Source organism: Malus sylvestris, chromosome 3, assembly GCF_916048215.2.
Source record: "Malus sylvestris chromosome 3, drMalSylv7.2, whole genome shotgun sequence".
Lineage (NCBI taxonomy): Eukaryota > Viridiplantae > Streptophyta > Magnoliopsida > Rosales > Rosaceae > Malus > Malus sylvestris.
In genome coordinates, this window is record NC_062262.1 from 8,159,074 (window position 1) to 8,179,601 (window position 20,528).

General features: G+C 38.3%; 1 protein-coding gene across 1 annotated transcript; it reads right to left on the minus strand.

Moving 5' to 3' along the window:
• Nucleotides 1-15,414: 15,414 nt before the first annotated feature.
• LOC126616871 (protein ACCELERATED CELL DEATH 6-like) lies at nucleotides 15,415-18,729 on the minus strand. The gene is made up of 5 exons (XM_050285002.1): nucleotides 18,301-18,729; nucleotides 17,648-18,144; nucleotides 17,311-17,523; nucleotides 16,566-17,113; nucleotides 15,415-16,267 (listed from the first exon to the last, which is right to left on the minus strand). Exons 1-5 carry the CDS (start codon nucleotides 18,417-18,419, stop codon nucleotides 15,593-15,595), a joined length of 2,052 nt encoding a protein of 683 aa, XP_050140959.1. The 5' UTR covers nucleotides 18,420-18,729; the 3' UTR covers nucleotides 15,415-15,592.
• Between the last annotated feature and the right edge of the window lie 1,799 nt (nucleotides 18,730-20,528).

Consider the following 20,528-nt stretch of genomic DNA (forward strand, 5'->3'; position numbering starts at 1 on the left):
TTCGGAGCATTTTGGAGCATTTTTGGGCATGGAATGGATAACATATGCTTGGAGCAAAAGGAATGGATGAAATTTGAAGTTTATGCATCATCTTCTCCCTATAAATAACCATTTTAGCGCACTCATTTCACCCAACACATCCACTCATTACAACCACCCAACACATTCACCTACCACTACATCCACTCATTTCACCCAACACAATACATTCACCTACCACTACATCCACTCATTACCACCACCCACTACATCCTCTCCCTAGCCTATAAATATATCCATCCAAAGACACATTCAGGGGGACAGTTTAGGGAGAAGGGAGAAAGACACATTCTGCCGCAAGGCAGAGTCTTTTCTTCTTAACCGTTCTACACATTCCCACAACAAAAACACAATTCCATGCACCTTCATTTCCCTTTCCTTGCCGTGACCTCCATCTAACCTAAACACATTCAGCCATTCCTCTATACAAACAAACCTTCAAACACTCACCAACATCTTGTGCCGTAGCAAATGAAGGGAAGGAAAGTGTTTGGATGTGCTTGTTATCCAACTTGGATCGTTGGAGCGTTTAGGTGTTTTTTTTCTTTTGTTTCTAATGTTTAAATTCATTTTCTTTTGTTTTGTTGTGAATATGAATGGCTAAACCCCTCTTGGCTAGGGGTGATTTCAAAGCCATGATTATGTGTGTAATATAATTTGATAAATTACAGTTATGAACTCTTGAATCGTAAATGCAATTGGCTTAACTATTTGATTGATAACTTATTTGTATTTGTTAATTAAGAGTCGACGCTTAATTGGCATGCATAAATCCGTTGCTAGAATATAAGGAAGTTTCACATAATCGTTACAAACTTATATTCACATGTAGTGAAGGTCGCTTATAAACGATCGCGTTAAGTTCAATTCCTAGCATAAGCGACATGATGTCATAGTTGCAAGTGATTTGTCAATGCTTATGATTTTCATTAAACGTAATGATCTTTAATTGTATTTCTATTATGATGTCATGTAGGGAACTTTAAAAGAATGTTTTGGGTTGTCGAATGATGTCATCCAATCCAATAAAACAAGGAAAATCTGAGAGTTAACTAGTGATGTCACGGTTAATTTGGAGCATTGTCGTTCATAATTCAATGAAGTAGTAACTGGAAATTGAGTTATTTGCATACATGTCATGTGTGGAGAAAAAACCTCTAGCTATCTCATCCATCATCTTATTTCTCAATTTTATTTTACAATTTGTCTAGTTTTTCATACTTGTTTGTTTGTTACAACTTCCTCCAAATCAAAACCCTCCTTTTAGTTTCTTGTTTCAAAGTGTTTCAAATCTATTTTAATTTGTGTTTTTAAATATTTTGATTCAAGTAAAAGTCAATTTTCGTCCAAAGTCATTCCTAGTGTCTAGTTTAAGTTTAGTTAGTTGTTTTAAGCTGTTTTGAGTATTTTCAGTTTGTTTTGAGTCTTGTGAGTCTTGTTAAGTGCTTTTAAATTTAGTTTTATGTTTTTGAGTCAGTTTAGAGGTTATTAGCAAGTCCTCCTAATCCCCGGTCCAGAACGATCCCTACTTATACTTGTACTACAATTGTCAAAAGAGGGTTAAATTTGTGTGTGAAGATAATTTCGCATCACATGTTTATTAAGTATTCATGTGTATATAATTATAGGAATAGGATCCTCTCTGGATTTCTTCCATTCGAATTCTTCAAATTCTTCAAATATCATGTAAGTTCAACTAAAAATATAACGTCGAGGAAAACGATCAGACGGCCTTGACGCCATCAAAATGAGAAGAATCTGTGATGGCAATAGCGGCCTCGGAATCCCCCACCTCGAGATCCGCGACGATGATGTTGACGGCAGGGGAGAGGGGGTTTGAAAGGGGTGTAGATGTCGAAGGAGACAATGTCATCGTCGAGATCTTAGTCGGGATTGAGGTTTCAATCAATGGCTTCACGGCCTTGTTCAAACTAAGGTCACGACTTTCATTTACACAAAAAATAAATAATTTTCATTTTACATTTTATTTTTCTAATAAATTGTAAGAGACTTGTTCAGCACTTGTTCCCCATGATTTCAATACATTCTAATACTTTATAATCTACATGTCATTTTATTTTTCAATTTATCCGTTAAAAGCCCATGTTTTAAAATATCTAGCCCGGAACTCTAGGAAGGAAAAGAAGGTTGTTGGGGGACTTTTAGGTCAAAGGGGACTTAGGCTTTGAGAACGTCATCTTGTCTCCCTTGGTTCGGTTTCGTACAAAGTCCCGGAATATCTCGAAAGAGTTAACTCATTTTAAGAAATATTCGGGTTAGATCAATGACTCAAAGATAGCATGATTAAGCAAATAATGGCTTGCTCAAGTGAGACATAGTGTGGAAGCTAGAAGTTCATCAATTTGGCATGAGAGAGAGAAAGGGTTGGCATGGTTGTATGGTGGTCTAGGTTTGATAATTTGGGCTTTCTAGGTTATAAAAGGCTTTCCTTGACTGAAAGGGTTGAAGGAAGTCTGGAGGAAAACTCTAAGGTTGCAGAAAGATGGTTTTGTGTTTCTCTCTCTAATGTTTGAACTCTCTCATGCGTTATGATGTTCCCCCGCTTCTAATGTCTTCTGATACCTCTTTTGTAGGTTAATGATTCCTTTCTAGGGTTGCTAAGGAATCTCTATTTGTGGCTTGGTCTTCTCTCCCATTTCTCCTAACCTAATGGTAACAGTTCCTTTTGGTGTAAGACAGCTAAACGCAGCCGCTCACGTGAAGACTCCATTTTGACTCTTTCCCGAGGCGCTGCTTTCCCAGGTTAGTTTTCTACAGGCATTACTTTTGGTAAGTGTCTTTTGGCTTTCATGCGTTGGTCTTTTGCATAAGCTAGGAAATGAATGTCTGCTCTTCATCATATGCATGCCTTGCTGGACTTTCACATGACTCTAAGGCTCAAGGCTTGGTTCATTCCTAACTAAATTGGTTAGCTTGCTAGGGAAAGGAACAAACTAGGCTTGCTCTCTCAGACTTACCCATGTGGAATTCAAAGGTTATTGGCTTGGACTTTTAGGCTCACAAGCAACCCAAAGTCTTCCATAATCTTGATTCCACGTAGGCCCAATGAACTTCCGTAACCATCCACACCACAATTCACTTGACAAACCCTCGGTATGTGACTTGGGCTTATCTTAGCATGATAAAGCTTGATGTGATAAATATGCATGAGTTTGCACAAGCGTGGTGTGATTTACACAAATGTGTGGCTTAATTAACGTAGCATGGCATGATTACGAACATAACTCCTTCTCGATTCCGCACCTTTGCATGTATTGGGACTCAGCTTGAGGCTTGTACAACAATTGGGCCTTGAGACTTGATTGGTTTTGCATGTGACATTTTTGGACCTAAAAAAAAGTCAAATCAGACCCATTGTTTGACCATAGATGCGAACCTTAGCCAATACCATCATCTAGTATTTAGGCTACGAGGTATATAGGGTGAGAGCCCACTAAGGAACCCCAGTAAAGTGCACTACACCCAATACGCACTTATTTTCGGGACGGCTTGACTCAGCATAGTGCAGTGTAACATCGGAAGTTAATCAAGAAGCATGTATTCCAATACAATTACCTATTTTTTAAAAGTATTAGTAGACATTATTTATATGTTATAAAATAAATTTAATTAAAATTGAAAAAATTTCCTAAGTCCCTACGTAGACGTTGGGTCCCTGCCCACCGTTTGACTAGCGCCGTTTAGAACCTTACCAGTTGCTCAACGAAAAAACTATTACAAAAATGTTTTATGCATTGCTATCATTATATTCACCTGAATCATCACCAATTTTCAAATTTATCATGCGTTTTCATCCGAAAAGTTAACTAAAGGTCACCCTTTATCTATTTATGTGAACTTATTCATAATATATTTTTTTTCAATTACTCACACTATGTTTTGAAGATATAATGTCTCTCATTTGAATGCAAAAATACCAGTCAATTTAAGGTGAAAATATTTATAAACTACATACAAATTTTCCATGTACAATATCAAATACAAATAACTTCATTTAATAGTTCATCAAAGATCAAATCCTCAATTTCAAGTGCCACACTCAGTTTCCCATTGTAGGTTCATCCAACTATCGCCCTTCACCAAATCTCAAGCCACAACATCATCCAGTGACTGATCCATCGCCTCAAGCTCAGATATGATCTTACTCCTGTCCAGACATCATCGAGAAGATGTTGCCCCTTCGACATTGGACGAATGCAGCCATTGGAAGAGAAAGCCCTTGGGAACTAGGTGTATAATTTCTCATGGACCTCAAGGAATGTCTCATTAACTAAATCAAACAGGAGGCGGTGATCCCAATTGCCCGATGTAACCTGGTCTTTGTAGGTTCCGGTTTCATGCAAAACAATCCCAATTGCCTGATATAACCTGGTCTTTGTAGGTTCTCGTTTGGCAGCTCGGACTGTACTGACTATTTCTGTCGGATATGATAAATAGCCACCGGATAGTACTGACTAAATTAGTCGGGCGTTTGGTGCAGTATCGGACTAATGACCGTATTATTTATACTGTGTTTAGTATTATACCATATAGAAGAAATCATACTTAAAATAAAATAAAACACTGAAATCATCTATTTTTCCCTGAACATTGATTCAGCACCAATCTCCACTGCCAATCTCTACTGCCCAGACATTAAAAAAAAAAACTGAAATGATGCAAAAGAAAAGCTCTACTGCCAATCTCCACAGATGGGCTTTGTTTAAGCCGAAACTCAAAAGGCAGTGAGGGAAAGAAAAAAAAAATTTGACATCCTGGGCTTTGTTTGTAGGGATCGGAGATGCAGCGACGGAGAAGAGGGAGGGACATCCGGTAGCCAGAAGAAGATGAAGGGAGAGAAGAGCCTTGTTCTGGGTGGTTGGATGGAACCTAGTGGTGGTAGTGGTTCATGGTGGCCAGCGGAGGAATTGGGTTTTGGGGTTTGTGGGAAGGAGGGGGAAGAACAGAGGGAGGGGAAACGAAGAAGAAAATGTTCGTCTTAGTCAACGTCGGTGGTGGTCACTGTCAGCCAATCGCCATGAGCACCATCAGTATCGCAGCGACTCAAAGGAAAGGGAACCGGACTAATAATCCACTCCTTTTGGAATGGTTTATTAAGAAGGTGTATACCCGACTATCCTATCCGACTGCATAAATTAGTCCGGCGACTATTTAGTACGAGAGGACACCAAACAACCGGGTCCGTACTATTAGTCCTATCATATTAGCCTGTAATTCTTCATTAGTTCCTTTAACTTCAGACTTTCCGAATAAAGTTGGGCTTTCCAGGACCACCTATCTTGATGGGGAAGAAGGATTTCCTGATTGATCTGCCATTTGTAGCAAAGGTTAAGAGGAATCGTCCTTTGTATTCTTTCTGCAAGGTTTATGGCTTTTCTTTTTGGACATGCGTGATTAAAACAAATGAATCCCACCGGGCGTGCCAAAACTATGTTCGTGGCTAGAATTTTCGTTGGGGATGTTTCCTAGCTGACGAGCACACAGCTCCCCGAGAGGCTGGCGCCGGTTGATGCTTTCTATCGAGCTTCTACTTCACTGGCGGGCTTATCAGGCAAGGCTGAAAGAGAAGGACAGAGTTAACTTTGAAAGGTGCCTTTATGGGGCCTTAGGTGTAGGCCTTGAGGCTCACAATCAAGATTAACTTTTAAGTGCTCAGGCGTGCCACTGCCATCTTCAGCATGGCAGATGTAAAACGGATGTTGAGTTTTAGTTATATATATGCCCGAAAGACCGTGTTAGTTATGACAGGTGCCTTTGTGGGGCCTTAGGTGTAGGCCTTGAGGCTTCCGGTCAATAACTAACCCAGTACTCGAACATATAATGTTTGTTTCATTGATTGCAGGAGTCTTATAACCATTATACTTTTGATTACTCGAGCCCGAAGAGCAGAATGAATCCAAATAGGTGCCTTTGTAGGGCCTTAGATATAGGCCTTAAGGCTTCCCATCAGAATTCCTTCTATACTCAAACGTTCCACGATAATCATAATATAATAGAAATAAAACTAAGAGATAGGTCGATTACTTGCGTCCCAAGTAACTTCGGACTTCTTGTTTATCAAGGACTGTCGTGGATGGGTTAAGTCCACATAAGGTTCTTTTTTATGCCTTGAGACCAAGGACTTTTGAATGATCAATCTTACATGCCCGAGGGCTTAGAACTTAGATCTGATTTAAACTGTAAAGACATATTCAAATCGGATTCAAGAGCTGAGAAGTCTTTTAATCATCAACTTACTAGAAATAACTTGGATACAACTGGAAGTATACAACATACTGTTAGATTAATGAATGAAAAGACAAAACCAAAAAGGGTCGGGCAAGGCTAATCATCTTGCAACTTCTTATCTTTGTGGTTTTATCAAAGGGATTTGATAGCTTAGAAAGAGGGGTAGGGAGATGAGTTTACAGAAAGAAATCGATACTACAACAGGTTTTTGACAAGGTAACAAAGCTATTACAAAGGCTTTTGGTGAGGGTTTATCCCGAAAATGATGAAGGCTTGGGCTGACTACAGCTTAATTTGAAGGCAAATCTGGCTTTGAGCAGAGTTTGTGCTTGTATTTGTTTGTTTGATTGAGTGTCTTTATTTCTAATTTCTCTTTCTTCTTTATAGACACTTCGGCTTGGCCTCCTGTAGCAGTAACCTTGCCCGAATACAGCTTGAAGGGCAATGACTCAGCAACTATTTACTTGTACTGCCACTGTAAAGTGTTTTTGGGCTGATTAGCTGGCTGGTCTACACCACTTGGTCTCAAAGTAGGTGAGCAAGTGGTTCAAATAAGCTGCACCAAGTCGGAAAACGGCCTTTTCTGCTTTCTGGGCTTCGGCTGGGCTTTGGCCATCTCTCTTTCTAGGTCTCCCTTGGGGCCAGCTCCTTCTTGAGCCCAAAGTTCAAGTTTTAATCCAAACAGAAACTAGGTGTATAATTTCTCATGGACCTCAATGACTGTCTCATTAACTAAATCAAACAGGAGGCAGTGATCCCAATTGCCCGATGTAACCTGGTCTTCGTAGGTTCCGGTTTCATGCACAACAATCCTCCAATTCCTTGAACATTGTAAGATCCAGAGGTTGGTCTAGTGAGTAGCATACTCCGAGCTGATCATCGCCAATTGATGAAGCCTAACAGCTCAAGAACATATCCAATATATTTGAATGTTTAAAGTCGAAGAGTGATTGTTTAAACTCAGGATCATCCGCTTTGTCCACTACAAAGTGCGAGGAGTGATTGTTTAAACTCTTACGTTCAATTTCAGTGCTTATAGTATTGGAGGATGCTGGTAAATAATCTATAATGTGCCTGCCTTGTAGGTCAAGAGAAGAATCTGGTGTTAGACATATTCTGAAAACATAAGAACAACAAGACATTAGGATCACGAAATCTAAAGATCCCAGATTTTCAATTTCATAAGGCCAATTTTCTAAGACCGTATCTCACTCAATATGCACCCGTTTGATGCATATATTATACCACTGGAAATCCCAGATTACGAGCTACAACTTCTATTTCATTAACAAATTCCAAAAACTGACTTTAATAGCACGACAAAGAGCTCCAATATAATCACGTTTTTTTCCCTCCAATTTTTCTGCAGAAATCCCAGATTTCACCGATTCGCTAAGGCATGTTTGCGAAGCCATATCTTCTTCAATACTCATCCAAATGAGGTGTATTTTATATGTTTTTGAAGCTTATGTGGCCGACTACAAACCCCGAGCAAACAATTACAGAAAAATCAGCTCCATGTACCCTAAATGCAGCCCATAAAACGACTGGAAAAACTGAAATTTTCAAGATTTTGTGATTTCTCTCAAACCGTGGCACATATTTGCACAAAGTTTTGAGGGAATGATTCTCACACAGGATGACATATTTCTCAAAAGAAATCTTCAAAAAACCAAAAATCAAAACGTGATTTTCTCGCAGGTTGCATCAAATTGTAAGACGAGGAACGAGCCCTATGGCTCTAATAGCACTGTTGAGAATTTATACTAATAATATAAGGAATTCGATATAGGTCTCTTGCAAAATTAACAAAATCTGGATCGTCATCTTGTTCCTACGAACCGTTACCACGAAGGAAAGTGTCATACAAGGGAGGATTCGGTTGCATCTAACCCCATTAGATTGCCTACGTACCTTATGCCAATGCACAAGGATCAAACCATCTACATACCTTATGCCAATGCACAAGGATCAAACCATCGTAGTTCTTAGTAGCCTCCTAATCCTACGGCCAAGGTGATACTATAGAGGCTAAACTAAGAGTGAAAAAGAGTACTAAGAGTGGAGAGCATTATCTCTCCTCTCTAGAGCTAAGGGAAATGTTTTTGTTGGTATATTTGCTCCTTTCCCAAAGCCCTCTTTATATAGTGGCTAGGAGAGAAGAGAGAAGAGTGAAATGGTCAATGTGGGATAAATACTACGTATAGATAACACACCCTATATTGGGTGTATAAATGCTACAAACATAGACAAATCACATATTACAACCCAATAGACTAACAATCTGAATAAGAAAACCGTGTAGGGGTTAAGGAAAAAAATTCGAAACCCCAAAAGAAACAAAAGAAGCTAGCCAATGTTGGGAAAAGAAGAACCCACAAAAATATCCTCATTGGGTCTAGAAATAATCAAAGAATACCAATGGAGAGAGAGAGAGAGAGAGAGAGAGAGAGTACTCACCCGGTTTTGCGTCTCGGTTGGAACAGAGAAGGAAGTAGGGATGAAGCTTGCAACTTTCGGCTTCCGGGAGAGGTTCGAACTTTGAAATTGAAGGGAAGGCTGAGAGGCTGAGAGGCTGAGAGGCTGAGAGCGAAATCTTCTTGAGAGAGCTTGCAACGAGAAGAAGGGACAGAGCAGAGAGCACAAAGAGCAGAGCTCTGCAATTCGTCGATGGGCTGGAAATGATTGATTAACATGTGTCATAACAAGACTTCAAACAAAGGGGGTATATAACTTATATTTATAAGCTACAAACAGAAATTTCTGTTCAAAAAGCTTAAGGAAAGTAGCTCGTGATCTTGGTTTTTACAATATTAAGTACAAATAACTTCATCTAATAGTTCAACAAAAATCTTATCCAAGTTCAAGAGCCACACACACTCAGTTTCCATGCAGGTTCATCCAACGACTGCCCTTCACCAAATCTCGAGCCACAACATCATCCACTGATTCATCACTGGCCTCAATATATATATGGAAGAGAGTTAAATTCATAATGAAGATGTTGCCCCTTCGGCGTTAAACGGATGCAGCTACTGAAGGACATGGTCCTTGGGAAGTACGCGAATCAACTCTCATAGACCTCAATTTCAAGGAGTCTCTGTTGTGCTAGGATAGCACTAAACCCGTTAGAACCAACTCAAGCTAACCCACAGGAAATTTATCAAATGAAAATGCAAGAACAAAATATTAAAGACACCAAGATTTTAACAAGGTTCCTCAACAGTCAGTGTAACTGGAGTACGTCCTCGGAGCAGTAGGAACTCACCTAACAATCCACTATCAACCAAATGGGAGTTTACAAAGTGCTGTCAATCTCACAACCTAAATAACCAAATACACCTAATAACTCTCGCTCACCAAAGAAACAAATAGAGAGGGAAATATAGTGAATAATTTCCTCTCTATACAAAGCTCAAAGCTAATACACAAATACAACTTTGATTGACTGAGTACCAACAAAGAAAGAAATCACATTTCTTTCTTCTCTTTCTGCTCTCAGTTTTCTGCTCTCTGCAGCTCTATTTGCTCTCTCAAAGATGGGCTACTAAAACAGAAAAATGGTGCACCCTTCCTCTTTCTTTCTCACTTCCGTATGCTCACTTCATCAATACAAAAGCACCCAATAAAAAATTCAAAAACATCATCATGATCTTCAATTTTTCTTTTCAACAAACATAATCATGATGTCTCCTCATCGTGATGTCTTTCACCTTTTTTTTTTCTTTTGGTTTGTTTATTAGGAAAGGTGATGGCTACTTGGCCACAATTCAACAATCTCCACCTTGGCCAAGTTCCGAAAACGCCATGATAAGCCAACCAACACAATTAACACACAACATCACTCCCAAACACTAGCAAGAGAACAACTCATGCCGAGCCAAATGCTCCAAAACTCCTACTGCTCAACACCTTCTTTATATAGGCATAATGTGAGCCAAGTTCAAACAGTGAACCAACTTGGCTACACCAACAACCTTAGTCAACATATCAGCGGGGTTGTCTTTAGTTGGAATCTTCTGGAGAATGATTTCTCCTTCACCAACAATTTCACGAACAAAGTGATAACGCACATCTATGTGCTTGGTCCTCGCATGATGAACCTGATACTTAGCCAAATAAATGGCACTCTAACTATCACAATGTACCTCCACCTGCTTCTGATCAACCCCCAAATCTCTAATCAGCCCATGTATCCAAATGGCCTCCTTTATAGCTTCAGCAACTGCCATATATTCAACCTCTGTAGTAGACAAGGCAACAGATGACTGCAAAATGGACCTCCAACAAACTGGCCTTTTAGCCATAGTAAACACATAGCCTGTAGTAGACTTCCTTCCATCCAGATCACCTGCATAATCTGAATCAACATAACCAACTACAAAATGACCAATACCAGAGTCATCTCTTTCAAAGCATAAACCAACATCTCGAGTACCATGGAGATACCTCAATATCCACTTAGTTGCTTGCCAATGCTCTTTACCTGGATTATGCATATATCGACTCACCATGCCAACTGCATGAGCAATATCCGGTCTAGAGCATACCATTGCATACATCAAACTACCAACCAAATTTGCATATGGTATATTTTTCATTTGCAGCTTCTCTTTATCAGTTTTAGGACACTGTAGAGAACTCAATTTAAAATGAGGAGCCAAAGGGGTACTAACCGGTTTGGTTGAATCATGAACTCCAAACTTCCGAATCAACTTCTCAAGGTATTGTCTTTGATTCAAACTGACCAAACCCTTCTCTCTATCTCTAGTGATCTCCATGCCAAGGATCTTCTTTGCTTCACCAAGATCCTTCATCTCAAACTCATTCTTCATTTATTTCTTCAATTTCTCAATCTCTTCAACATTCTTTGAGGCAATCAACATATCATCAACATATATCAATAAATAAATGAAAGACTCATCTTGCAACTTCTTGAAGTACACACAATGATCATATTGACTTCTAGAATAATTTTGGCCTCTCATAAATTTATTAAACCTCAAATACCATTGCCTTGGAGATTGCTTCAAGCCATAAAGCGATTTCTTCAATTTGCAAAAAAAATTTTCCTTCCCTTTCACTATATACCCATCCGGTTGACACATATAGATCTCTTCATTCAAATCACCATGTAGGAAAGCTGTCTTCACATCGAGTTGCACAAGCTCAATATCATATTGTGCAACAAGAGCTAACATAATACGAATTGAGGAGTGCTTCACAACCGGAGAAAATATTTCATTGTAGTCAATGCCTCCTTTTGTGCATACCCTTTAGCAACTAATCTTGCTTTAAATCTCACATTGCTTTTCTCATCAGCATCTTCCTTCTTGGCATACACCCATTTGCAACCGATAGCTTTCTTGCCCTTAGGCAATTTAGCTAACTCCCAAGTCTTGTTCTTCAAGAGAGAATTCATCGCATCACCCATGGCATTGCACCACCTTTTCTTCTCCTCACTCTCAATAGCTTCCTCAAAATTGGATGGAATCTCTTCAGTGATAATGGGAAGAGCAAAAGCAATATAGTCACTATACCGAGCTGGCTTGGTAATTTGTCTCTTTCCTCTGTTCTTGGCAATAGACTCTTGAGGTGAAACTTCCTCTTCAACTTGAATAGAATCTTCAAGTTCAACTTCTTCAACATCCTCATGGTCTCCAACTTCTTCACTTGTAGTGGCTTCGACATCATCGGAAATAGGATTTGAAGTACCAGAGGCAACTTTCTCAAGCTCTACCTGTTGGACATCTTTCACATTCTTCTCAGAGTCCTTGAACATACTTTCTTCATCAAATGTTACATCTCTACTGATTACAAGTTTCTTCATCTCTGGGCACCACAACCTGTAACCTTTGACACCATTACTAAAACCAAGAAAGATAGTCTTTTTGGCTCTAGGATCAAGTTTATTTTCAGTCACATGAAAATAAGCAAGTGAACCAAAAATACGGATATAGTCATAATCCGAAGAAGGTTTTCCAGTCTATACCTCCATTGGTGTCTTACCCTGAACAGCAGTTGAGGGTAATCGGTTGATGATGTGATATGCATAATTAACTACCTCTGCCCAAAATGACTTGCTTAAACCCGATTGAGACAAAATACATCTAACCTTCTCAAGCAAGGTTCGATTCAATCTTTCTGCAACTCCATTTTGTTGTGGAGTTCCCCGAACACTAAAATGTCTCACAATTCCTTCCTCTTTGCAAAATTTAAAGAAAGGATCAGATGTGTATTCACCACCATTATCTTCCAACCCAAGAAAATGCTTAACACCTCACTCTTGTGCTTCATAGTGTAGACCCAAGACCTTCTTGAATAATCATCAATAAAGGTCACGAACCAATGTCTACCACTCAAAGAGGGAGTCTTTGTAGGACCCCAAACATCCGAATGCACATAATCAAGGATGCCTTTCGTCTGATGTACAACAGTACCAAACTTCACTCTAGTTTGCTTCCCCAAGACACAATGCTCGCAGAAATCAAGCTTACAAGTCGTGGCACCTTTTAGAAGACCTTGTTTCACAAGCCCTTGTAGAGTTTTTTCACCGGCATGACCTAATCTCATATGCCACAATCTAGTAGTATCTGAATCAGATGTGCTCATATTTTTAGAGACTACAGATGCTTCACCTGTCACAGTGCTTCCCTGCAATAAATACAAATGGTCACATCTAGGAGCTTTCATCACAACAAGTGCACCATAAGTAACTTTCAATGTTTGTCCATCTGAATGAAACCTGAAACCCTTGGATTCCAAAGTACCCAAAGAAATAAGATTTTTCTTCAAATTCGGTACATACCGAACACCTGTCAACTCTTTAACCATGCCATCATGCAACTTCAAACGAACTGTACCAATACCTTTTGTTGTGCAGGGATTGTCATCTCCCATGAACACAACGCCACCATCAAACTCTTTCAAGCTTGAAAACCAATCATTGTGAGGAGTCATATGATGAGTACAACCCGTATCCAACACCCATTTAGTAGCACAATCAAATGATGAGGAAGTGGTTAAAGCAAAATCAAAAACATCTGTTTCAACCTCAGCAACATTGGCTTCAGAACTTTCTTTTTCTTTGGTCTTCAACTTAGAACAATCTTTCTTCCAATGGCCCTTATTACGACAAAAGGCACATTCATCATTTTCCAAAGGTTTTCTACCTTCAGAGTTTCCTCTAGGTCGAGACTGTGATTTTTTCCTACTAGAAGATGATCTTCTCTCCGATGATCTACCTCTAACAAATAAAGCTTCAGAGGTACTATCATGGTTTTTATCTCTATGCCTCATTTCATAATTCATCAAGGCATTTGACACATTTTCAAATTTCACAGTTTCTTTACCATGCATAATAGTGGTAACAAAATGCTCATAAGAGTCCGGTAAGGAATTCAACAATATTAAGGCCTTATCTTCATCCTTAATATCCTCATCTAAATTTAACAAGTCGGCAATCAACTTATTAAAAGTATCAAGGTGTCTAATCATTTTTGTACCTTCTTTGTATTGAAAGCGGTAGAGCTTTTTCTTCAAGTGTAGCCGGTTCTCTGCACTCTTCGTCATATACTTGTCTTCCAATTTTTGCCACAACACACTTGCTACCGTCTCCCACATCACAAAATACTTCTGAGTTTTTGCAAGGCACAATCGAATTGAAGAGCAAGCCCACAAATTTAATTTCTCCCATTCCGGCTTCGACATAGCTTCCGGCTTCTCTCCCAAAGCGACAAGTAGATCTTGTTGAGCTAACACATCTTTGACCTCACATTGCCACATCCCGAAGTTGTTTGTGCCATCAAACTTTTCCACTTCGAACTTTGCATTTTGCACCGTAGTTCTTGCAAACCCGGAGCTACTTCCAAAAGGATTTTCATCTTGCCCGTCTGACATCTTTGGCAACTAGACAGTACCCAAGAGCAACCAGTGCTCTGATACCAATTGTTGTGCTAGGATAGCACCAAACCCGTTGGAACCAACTCAAGCTAACCCACAGGAAATTTATCAAATGAAAATGCAAGAACAAAATATTAAAGACACCAAGATTTTAACAAGGTTCCTCAACAGTCAGTGTAACTGGAGTACGTCCTCGGAGCAGTAGGAACTCACCTAATAATCCACTATCAACCAAATGGGAGTTTACAAAATGTTGGCAATCTCACAACCCAAATAACCCAATACACCCAATAACTCCCACTCACCAAAGAAACAAATAAGGAGGGAAATATAGTGAATAATTTCCTCTCTATACAAAGCTCAAAGCTAATACACAAATACAACTTTGATTGAGTGAGTACCAACAAAGAAAGAAATCACCTTTCTTTCTTCTCTTTCTGCTCTCAGTTTTCTGCTCTCTGCAGCTCTATTTGCTCTCTCAAAGATGGGCTACTAAAACAGAAAAATGGTGCACCATTCCTCTTTCTTTCTCACTTCCGTATGCTCACTTCATCAATACAAAAGCACCCAATAAAAAATTCAAAAATATCATCATGACCTTCAATTTTTCTTTTCAACAAACATAATCATGATGCCTCATCATCATGATGTCTTTCATCTTTTATTTTTTCTTTTGGTTTGTTTATTAGGAAAGGTGATGGTCATTTGGCCACAATTCAACAGTCTCATTAACTAATCACATAATAAATAGGATTCTTTATTGATTTGCGCTTTGAAACTGCCTTTTAGTCTAACTTTACCTCCAAAATTGAATTTGTCTCACTTTGCTTTCCGAAATTGCCTAAATTGCCTCATTTTTGTCTCATGGATACTAAAAGGAAGGGCATTATGGACATTTTATACCATGCTAGCAAAGATGAGACATTGTAGTTGGCGAGAGATGAAATTTTTTGACTGCCCTAAACCTCTAAAATTGCCTAATCACTGCCAGTGTGGAAGTAAATGGGGGTGAAATGACTTGATTTTGGCAATTTCAAGAGATAAAGTAAGACAAATCTTGGGTAAAGTGAGATCAAGGGGCGGTTTCAGGGCTCTATAGGGTTCATTAGGATTCAGGGTTTACGATTTAATCAAACTTATTGAAGTTTTTTTTTTTTTTTAATTTTTTATTTGTGAGTACAACGATATATTTATCACCCCTAGTATCTAGTTGCATGATAGAAGTTTCCAGCAATCAATAAAATGCAGTGGAAGTTGGAAGTAGAAGAAATTATCAAAAGTTAATTACAAGAAAAGAAATGATGGCAGTAATACAAGAGATAATATCAGAAATTTTCATGAACCGTAAAGGATAAACGAGTGGTGCCATCTTCAATACTTACCATAAGTTTTGATTGAAATTCTACATACTCCGTCTACTAGACCAATCATCGTCGAAATTATATCTGCTTACGAACATCAGTAGATCAAAGCTAAAGAATAAGATGGCGCGTATAGGGCCAGTTTCGTAGGAAACTGGAACATGAACATCTATGAGAGGAGCAAGGAGCCCTACTATGAAGACAGTGATGAACAATCCCATGGCAATAACAAAGATGCGAAGCCATATAAGATTATACACTATGAGTGCAACACCAGCCAGGAATGACAGGGACATCATGGTAAGCGTTATGCCTAGCACCGGTAAGGTAAATTTCATGGCAGCATAGATTATATTAGGGTCATCCGTTTGTGCCCACATAAGGGCAATTGAAGCAGTAATGGAGCCGCACATTGCCATGGTATTGCATATCAAGAAAATTTTGAATAGGATATGTGTAAGAAATGTTGGGGTGCCTACATCATTTCCAGAGCTATTGTATCCACCTGGTATTGTGAAGCCTTGAACAAACGTTATACCAACCACCAGTGTTGACACCAATAGGAGAGTATTGACACTCTCTTTCGAAAACATTAGGTTATCAGAATTGTGCAAGGACTTCAGAACAGAATCCTCTGTCACTAGCCTTGCTTTGGCGGCTGTTCGCTCTTCAGACCTTAGAGCATTAACCAAGTTCAAGGCCATAAGTGTTAGTTTCTGCATGAAAAACGAAAATTTCAGTTATTGACCAAGTATTAGTATATACACCATGCATGACAAACAACCGAAACAATCATTAATATAAAGTCCAGAAGTGTTAGTTTCTGCAGGGAAAATCGCTTGTAATCAGGATATATTCCCCTCTCTTTATCTCGCTCATATGGAATGAGAGAGACAAGAAGGGTACACACACACACACACACACCCCTCTGGTTAATTAATTACGTAGTTGTAGTGTCACTGTGTAGGTAAAGGAAACTAATTGATCGAAAAGTTATGTTGAGAAATTACATACCCTCCGAAACAACATGTCTTTATCTACCTCGGTCTTCTCTGCAAGGTCCAATGCCGTCATGCCTGCATTGTTCAAACTATTTAAATTGGCTCTCTCATACGAATGGAAGAGGCAAAGAATTTTGACAATCTTAGGATGCCAGTTTTGAACGGCTATGTGTAGAGGGGTATTTCCACTTTGATCTCTTTGCTTGCTAAGCACCTGAAGATCATGCTTTCCAATTATATATCGGACAACATTAACTCTTCCATACGCGGCCGCAACATGAAGAATATTCCGGCCTTCACCATCACATGACTCCCTCAAGTCGGGGCAATGATTGAGAAACTCTGCAACAACCCTGCGATGGCCTTTTTTGGACGCCACATGTATGGGAAGGAACTGATTTTCGTCCTGTTTGTATGCCAATCCAGTAAATTTTTGTAACAAGACGCGTACCGCCACAAAGTTACCTATAAAAGCCGCAAGGGTAAGAGGAGTCATCCACTCTTGGTCCGTTGAATTGATGAGAGCTGAATCCATTTTGCTCAATATTGTCTCTAGGAGATCTACATGCATATGCATTTTAGAAGCAACTCTGTCACGATTAAGTACTTGTGAAGGGAGAAATAAACGAAAGGTAACTTTGTATACCATATTGTGAAACGTTGCTCTAATTGTACGTGCAATTGAGTAAGAAAATTTTGGTCATTCCCACAAAGTAAGAAATATTGAGTACATGCAAATGGCAAAGACAGAGCCATACTTGTATAGTTCTTTTCGTTGGTTCTGGGCAGCCACCATTGAGAAACTATATGCTTAAAAAACATCCACCATACAACCCCTACCAGCAAAAAGAGTGGACTGCAGAGATAGGATAACATGAGCATGGCAGCCAGCAAAGAGAGTGGATTGATGAGATAGGATAACACGCGCATGGCAAACACGAACACTGCATTGCTGTTGAGTCCACCTCTTGCTATATATGTACCCCAAAACAAAATAAAATAAATACTCATTACCAGCTATATGTGCCAAAAACAAAAAGTACTCATGAGTGTACCAAAAAGAAAAAAAGGTAGCTGCTAATGCTTAATATTTACCCTTTTTCCTCCATATGATCACCCCACGAAGAATTGAGTTGCCGTTCAATCCTTGCCAAAAATTACCAGAATTAGCGTCTGCTGCGCTATCTGGCGTCTTGGCTACCATTGCTTTAACGAGGTCAAGATTGGCAGTTTCAGCGGCCATGCACAAGGGAGTTTTACCGGAGTTATTTGTAGAATGCGACGTGGATCCATCTTTGCCGACCAAAAACATAGCCACCTCTTGGTGATTATTTTCCACGGCGACATGCAACGAAGTGTTGCCTCTCCCGTCCTTTTCATTAAACATATTACCTTGAGCCGTGTCTACTAAACAATGAACTGCGGATAGATGGCCAGCAGATGCGGCTACATGAAGTGGAAGTTCTCCATCATCGTTTTGTTTGCAGACAAGCCCCGGAAAATTTAGCGCTATTAGTTTGATAAGCTGCAGGTGGCCTGTACTTGCAGCAAGGTGAAGCACCGTGTTCCCACGAGGGGTTGCTTTGTTTCCACTACTTAGGACCAGCGATACTATTTTATCAGGAATATTATATATAGGTATTGCAGATGTGGCTCCGGCAAAATACTTTGTGGGTATGGCCCCTATAAACTTTTGATAGAGGCAGATACACTGAAAAATTAATCCTGATTTATACGTCGTTGCATACCTGTATAGTATAGGATCTATGCGTGTGTCGCCTGCCTCGGTGTCTCCTGCAGCGTGCTCATGAGCACCCTCGCCAGTTATTGGATCATCTTGTCTTGAACTCCAGCCAACATCCTCCATTGCTATTTCACCTTGTCTCAAACTTCAAGCAGCCATTAATTTGCTGATTAGCTACGTAGGTGCTTTTTCCACGGAGACTGTCTCTTGTTGACTGTATGGTTTCTGAAGTCTTGAGTCTTGTACATTTTGAGGGGTCCTCCATGAATTTGCTGATTAGTAAATAGGTGCTTTTTCCACGGAGAAAATGCGACTCTTTTTTACTGTATGGTTTCTGAAGTCTCGAGTCTTGTACATTTTGAGGGGTCCTCCATGTGTGTGGAAGGCCTTTTGTTGACTGACATATATGACAACATGGTTGAATGACCAAAACAATAACGGACAAGATTGTCTGCCTTCCTTGTTCTCGTGCCCTCCCATGCCCTCCTGTTTATGTGATCACGGTTAAATTACGCCAACATTTTATATTACTATTCATTTTTGTCTTATTATCTCTATAAAAAAAACAATATAAAATGTTGACGTGACTTAACCGTGACCACACAAAACAGGAGGGGACGGGAACAAGGAGGGCAGACAATCCTTGTCCAACAATAACATGGTTGACTGACCAAAACAAACAGAGTAACGCTGCCTTGATCGTATTTTTCATATCATTTTTCTAATAGAGATATAATTAACAACACACGTACTTGGTTACATCTCTATTAGAGAGATTATACAAAAATGGTATGAAAAAATATGATAAGAGTAACATTTTTTAAACAAAAGAAACCATAATCATAAGAAAAATTGAACAAGACAGCTGGTTTATATAATTTTTTATTTTTTTGACACCTACTACGTGCATGACATGATCATATATGTGACATCAGTGACACCGACTGCCGATAGAAGTTATAACCGGTTGCCCAGTTGGGTAGACTATGTTTATTAGGTATTCTTGTGTATATAATTATGAACAATACTTGACTACTCAAAGATGAGTAGAAACTCCTACTCAAAAAATTTCAAAATTATTTGATATCAATTTATAGAATTTCGTGTTTATAATCAAAACGAGACACTTTAGATGCGGTCCCTATCTATCAATATTCTTTGATTGAAACCTTATTAATTTTTAGTTTTTTATTGAGATCCCTGACATTAATGTAATAATGTAAGTTCCTATATTTTTTTTAAATTAAAAATTAAAAATTGAAATTTGTAATTGTTTATATTAATGAGATTTTAAATAAAACTCATAATTTATGGGATTAAAAATAATAAAATATAAATTATACTCTCTATTATAGTGTGTGTACATATATGTATGGGTACATTAACCAAAATTAACAAAAAAAGTTATTGTACCAAAACATGGATACATTCTCAAATCAACCAAAAAGAATGTACCCATATAAGTTTAAACATGGATTAAAAAATTTGAATGGATTTTATATTAAAAAAGGGTACATTTTACATATAACAAATTGATATATTTGAGAATGGGTACATTTAAGATTAAAAAAATTGAAAAATTATATGAATGGGTACATTTAAGATTAAAAAATTGAGAATCTTTTTATATATAAAAAAACTAATAGGTACAAACTTAATTTAATTTAATTTTTTATTATTTTGGAAATGTTTGAATTGAAAATTAATTAGAAGTTTAATAGAGGTGTGAGTATTAAACCCTAAATTAATTACTAATTTTTATATTAAAAAATTATATAATAAACATGTAAATTCATTATCACATTAATACTAGGGACTTGAATCAAAATTTGAAAACTAATAAGGTCTTAGTCAATGAACAGTAAGAACTAGGGACCGGATACTAATTTTTCCTAATCAAAACCGTTCATATTATAAATCACCTTATAAAGATTGCCTCTACAAAAAATCAATTAAAACTAAGCTTGTTTAGTCATAAAACTGTTTTAAAACAAAAGAACAAAATTGGTATAAACATTACGAACCATTTATATATTTGCTACATTAGATTCACTAAACGACCTTAGTTTTAATTTATTTTTTTGCAAAGATGATCTTTAGAGTATCATTCATAGTATGAACAATTCTAATTATAAGCACAAAACTCTGATTAAAACACTAAGAATTTTGAGTAGGAGTTCCTACTCATCTTTGAGTAACCAAGTATTATTCTATAATTATTATAACCAATTG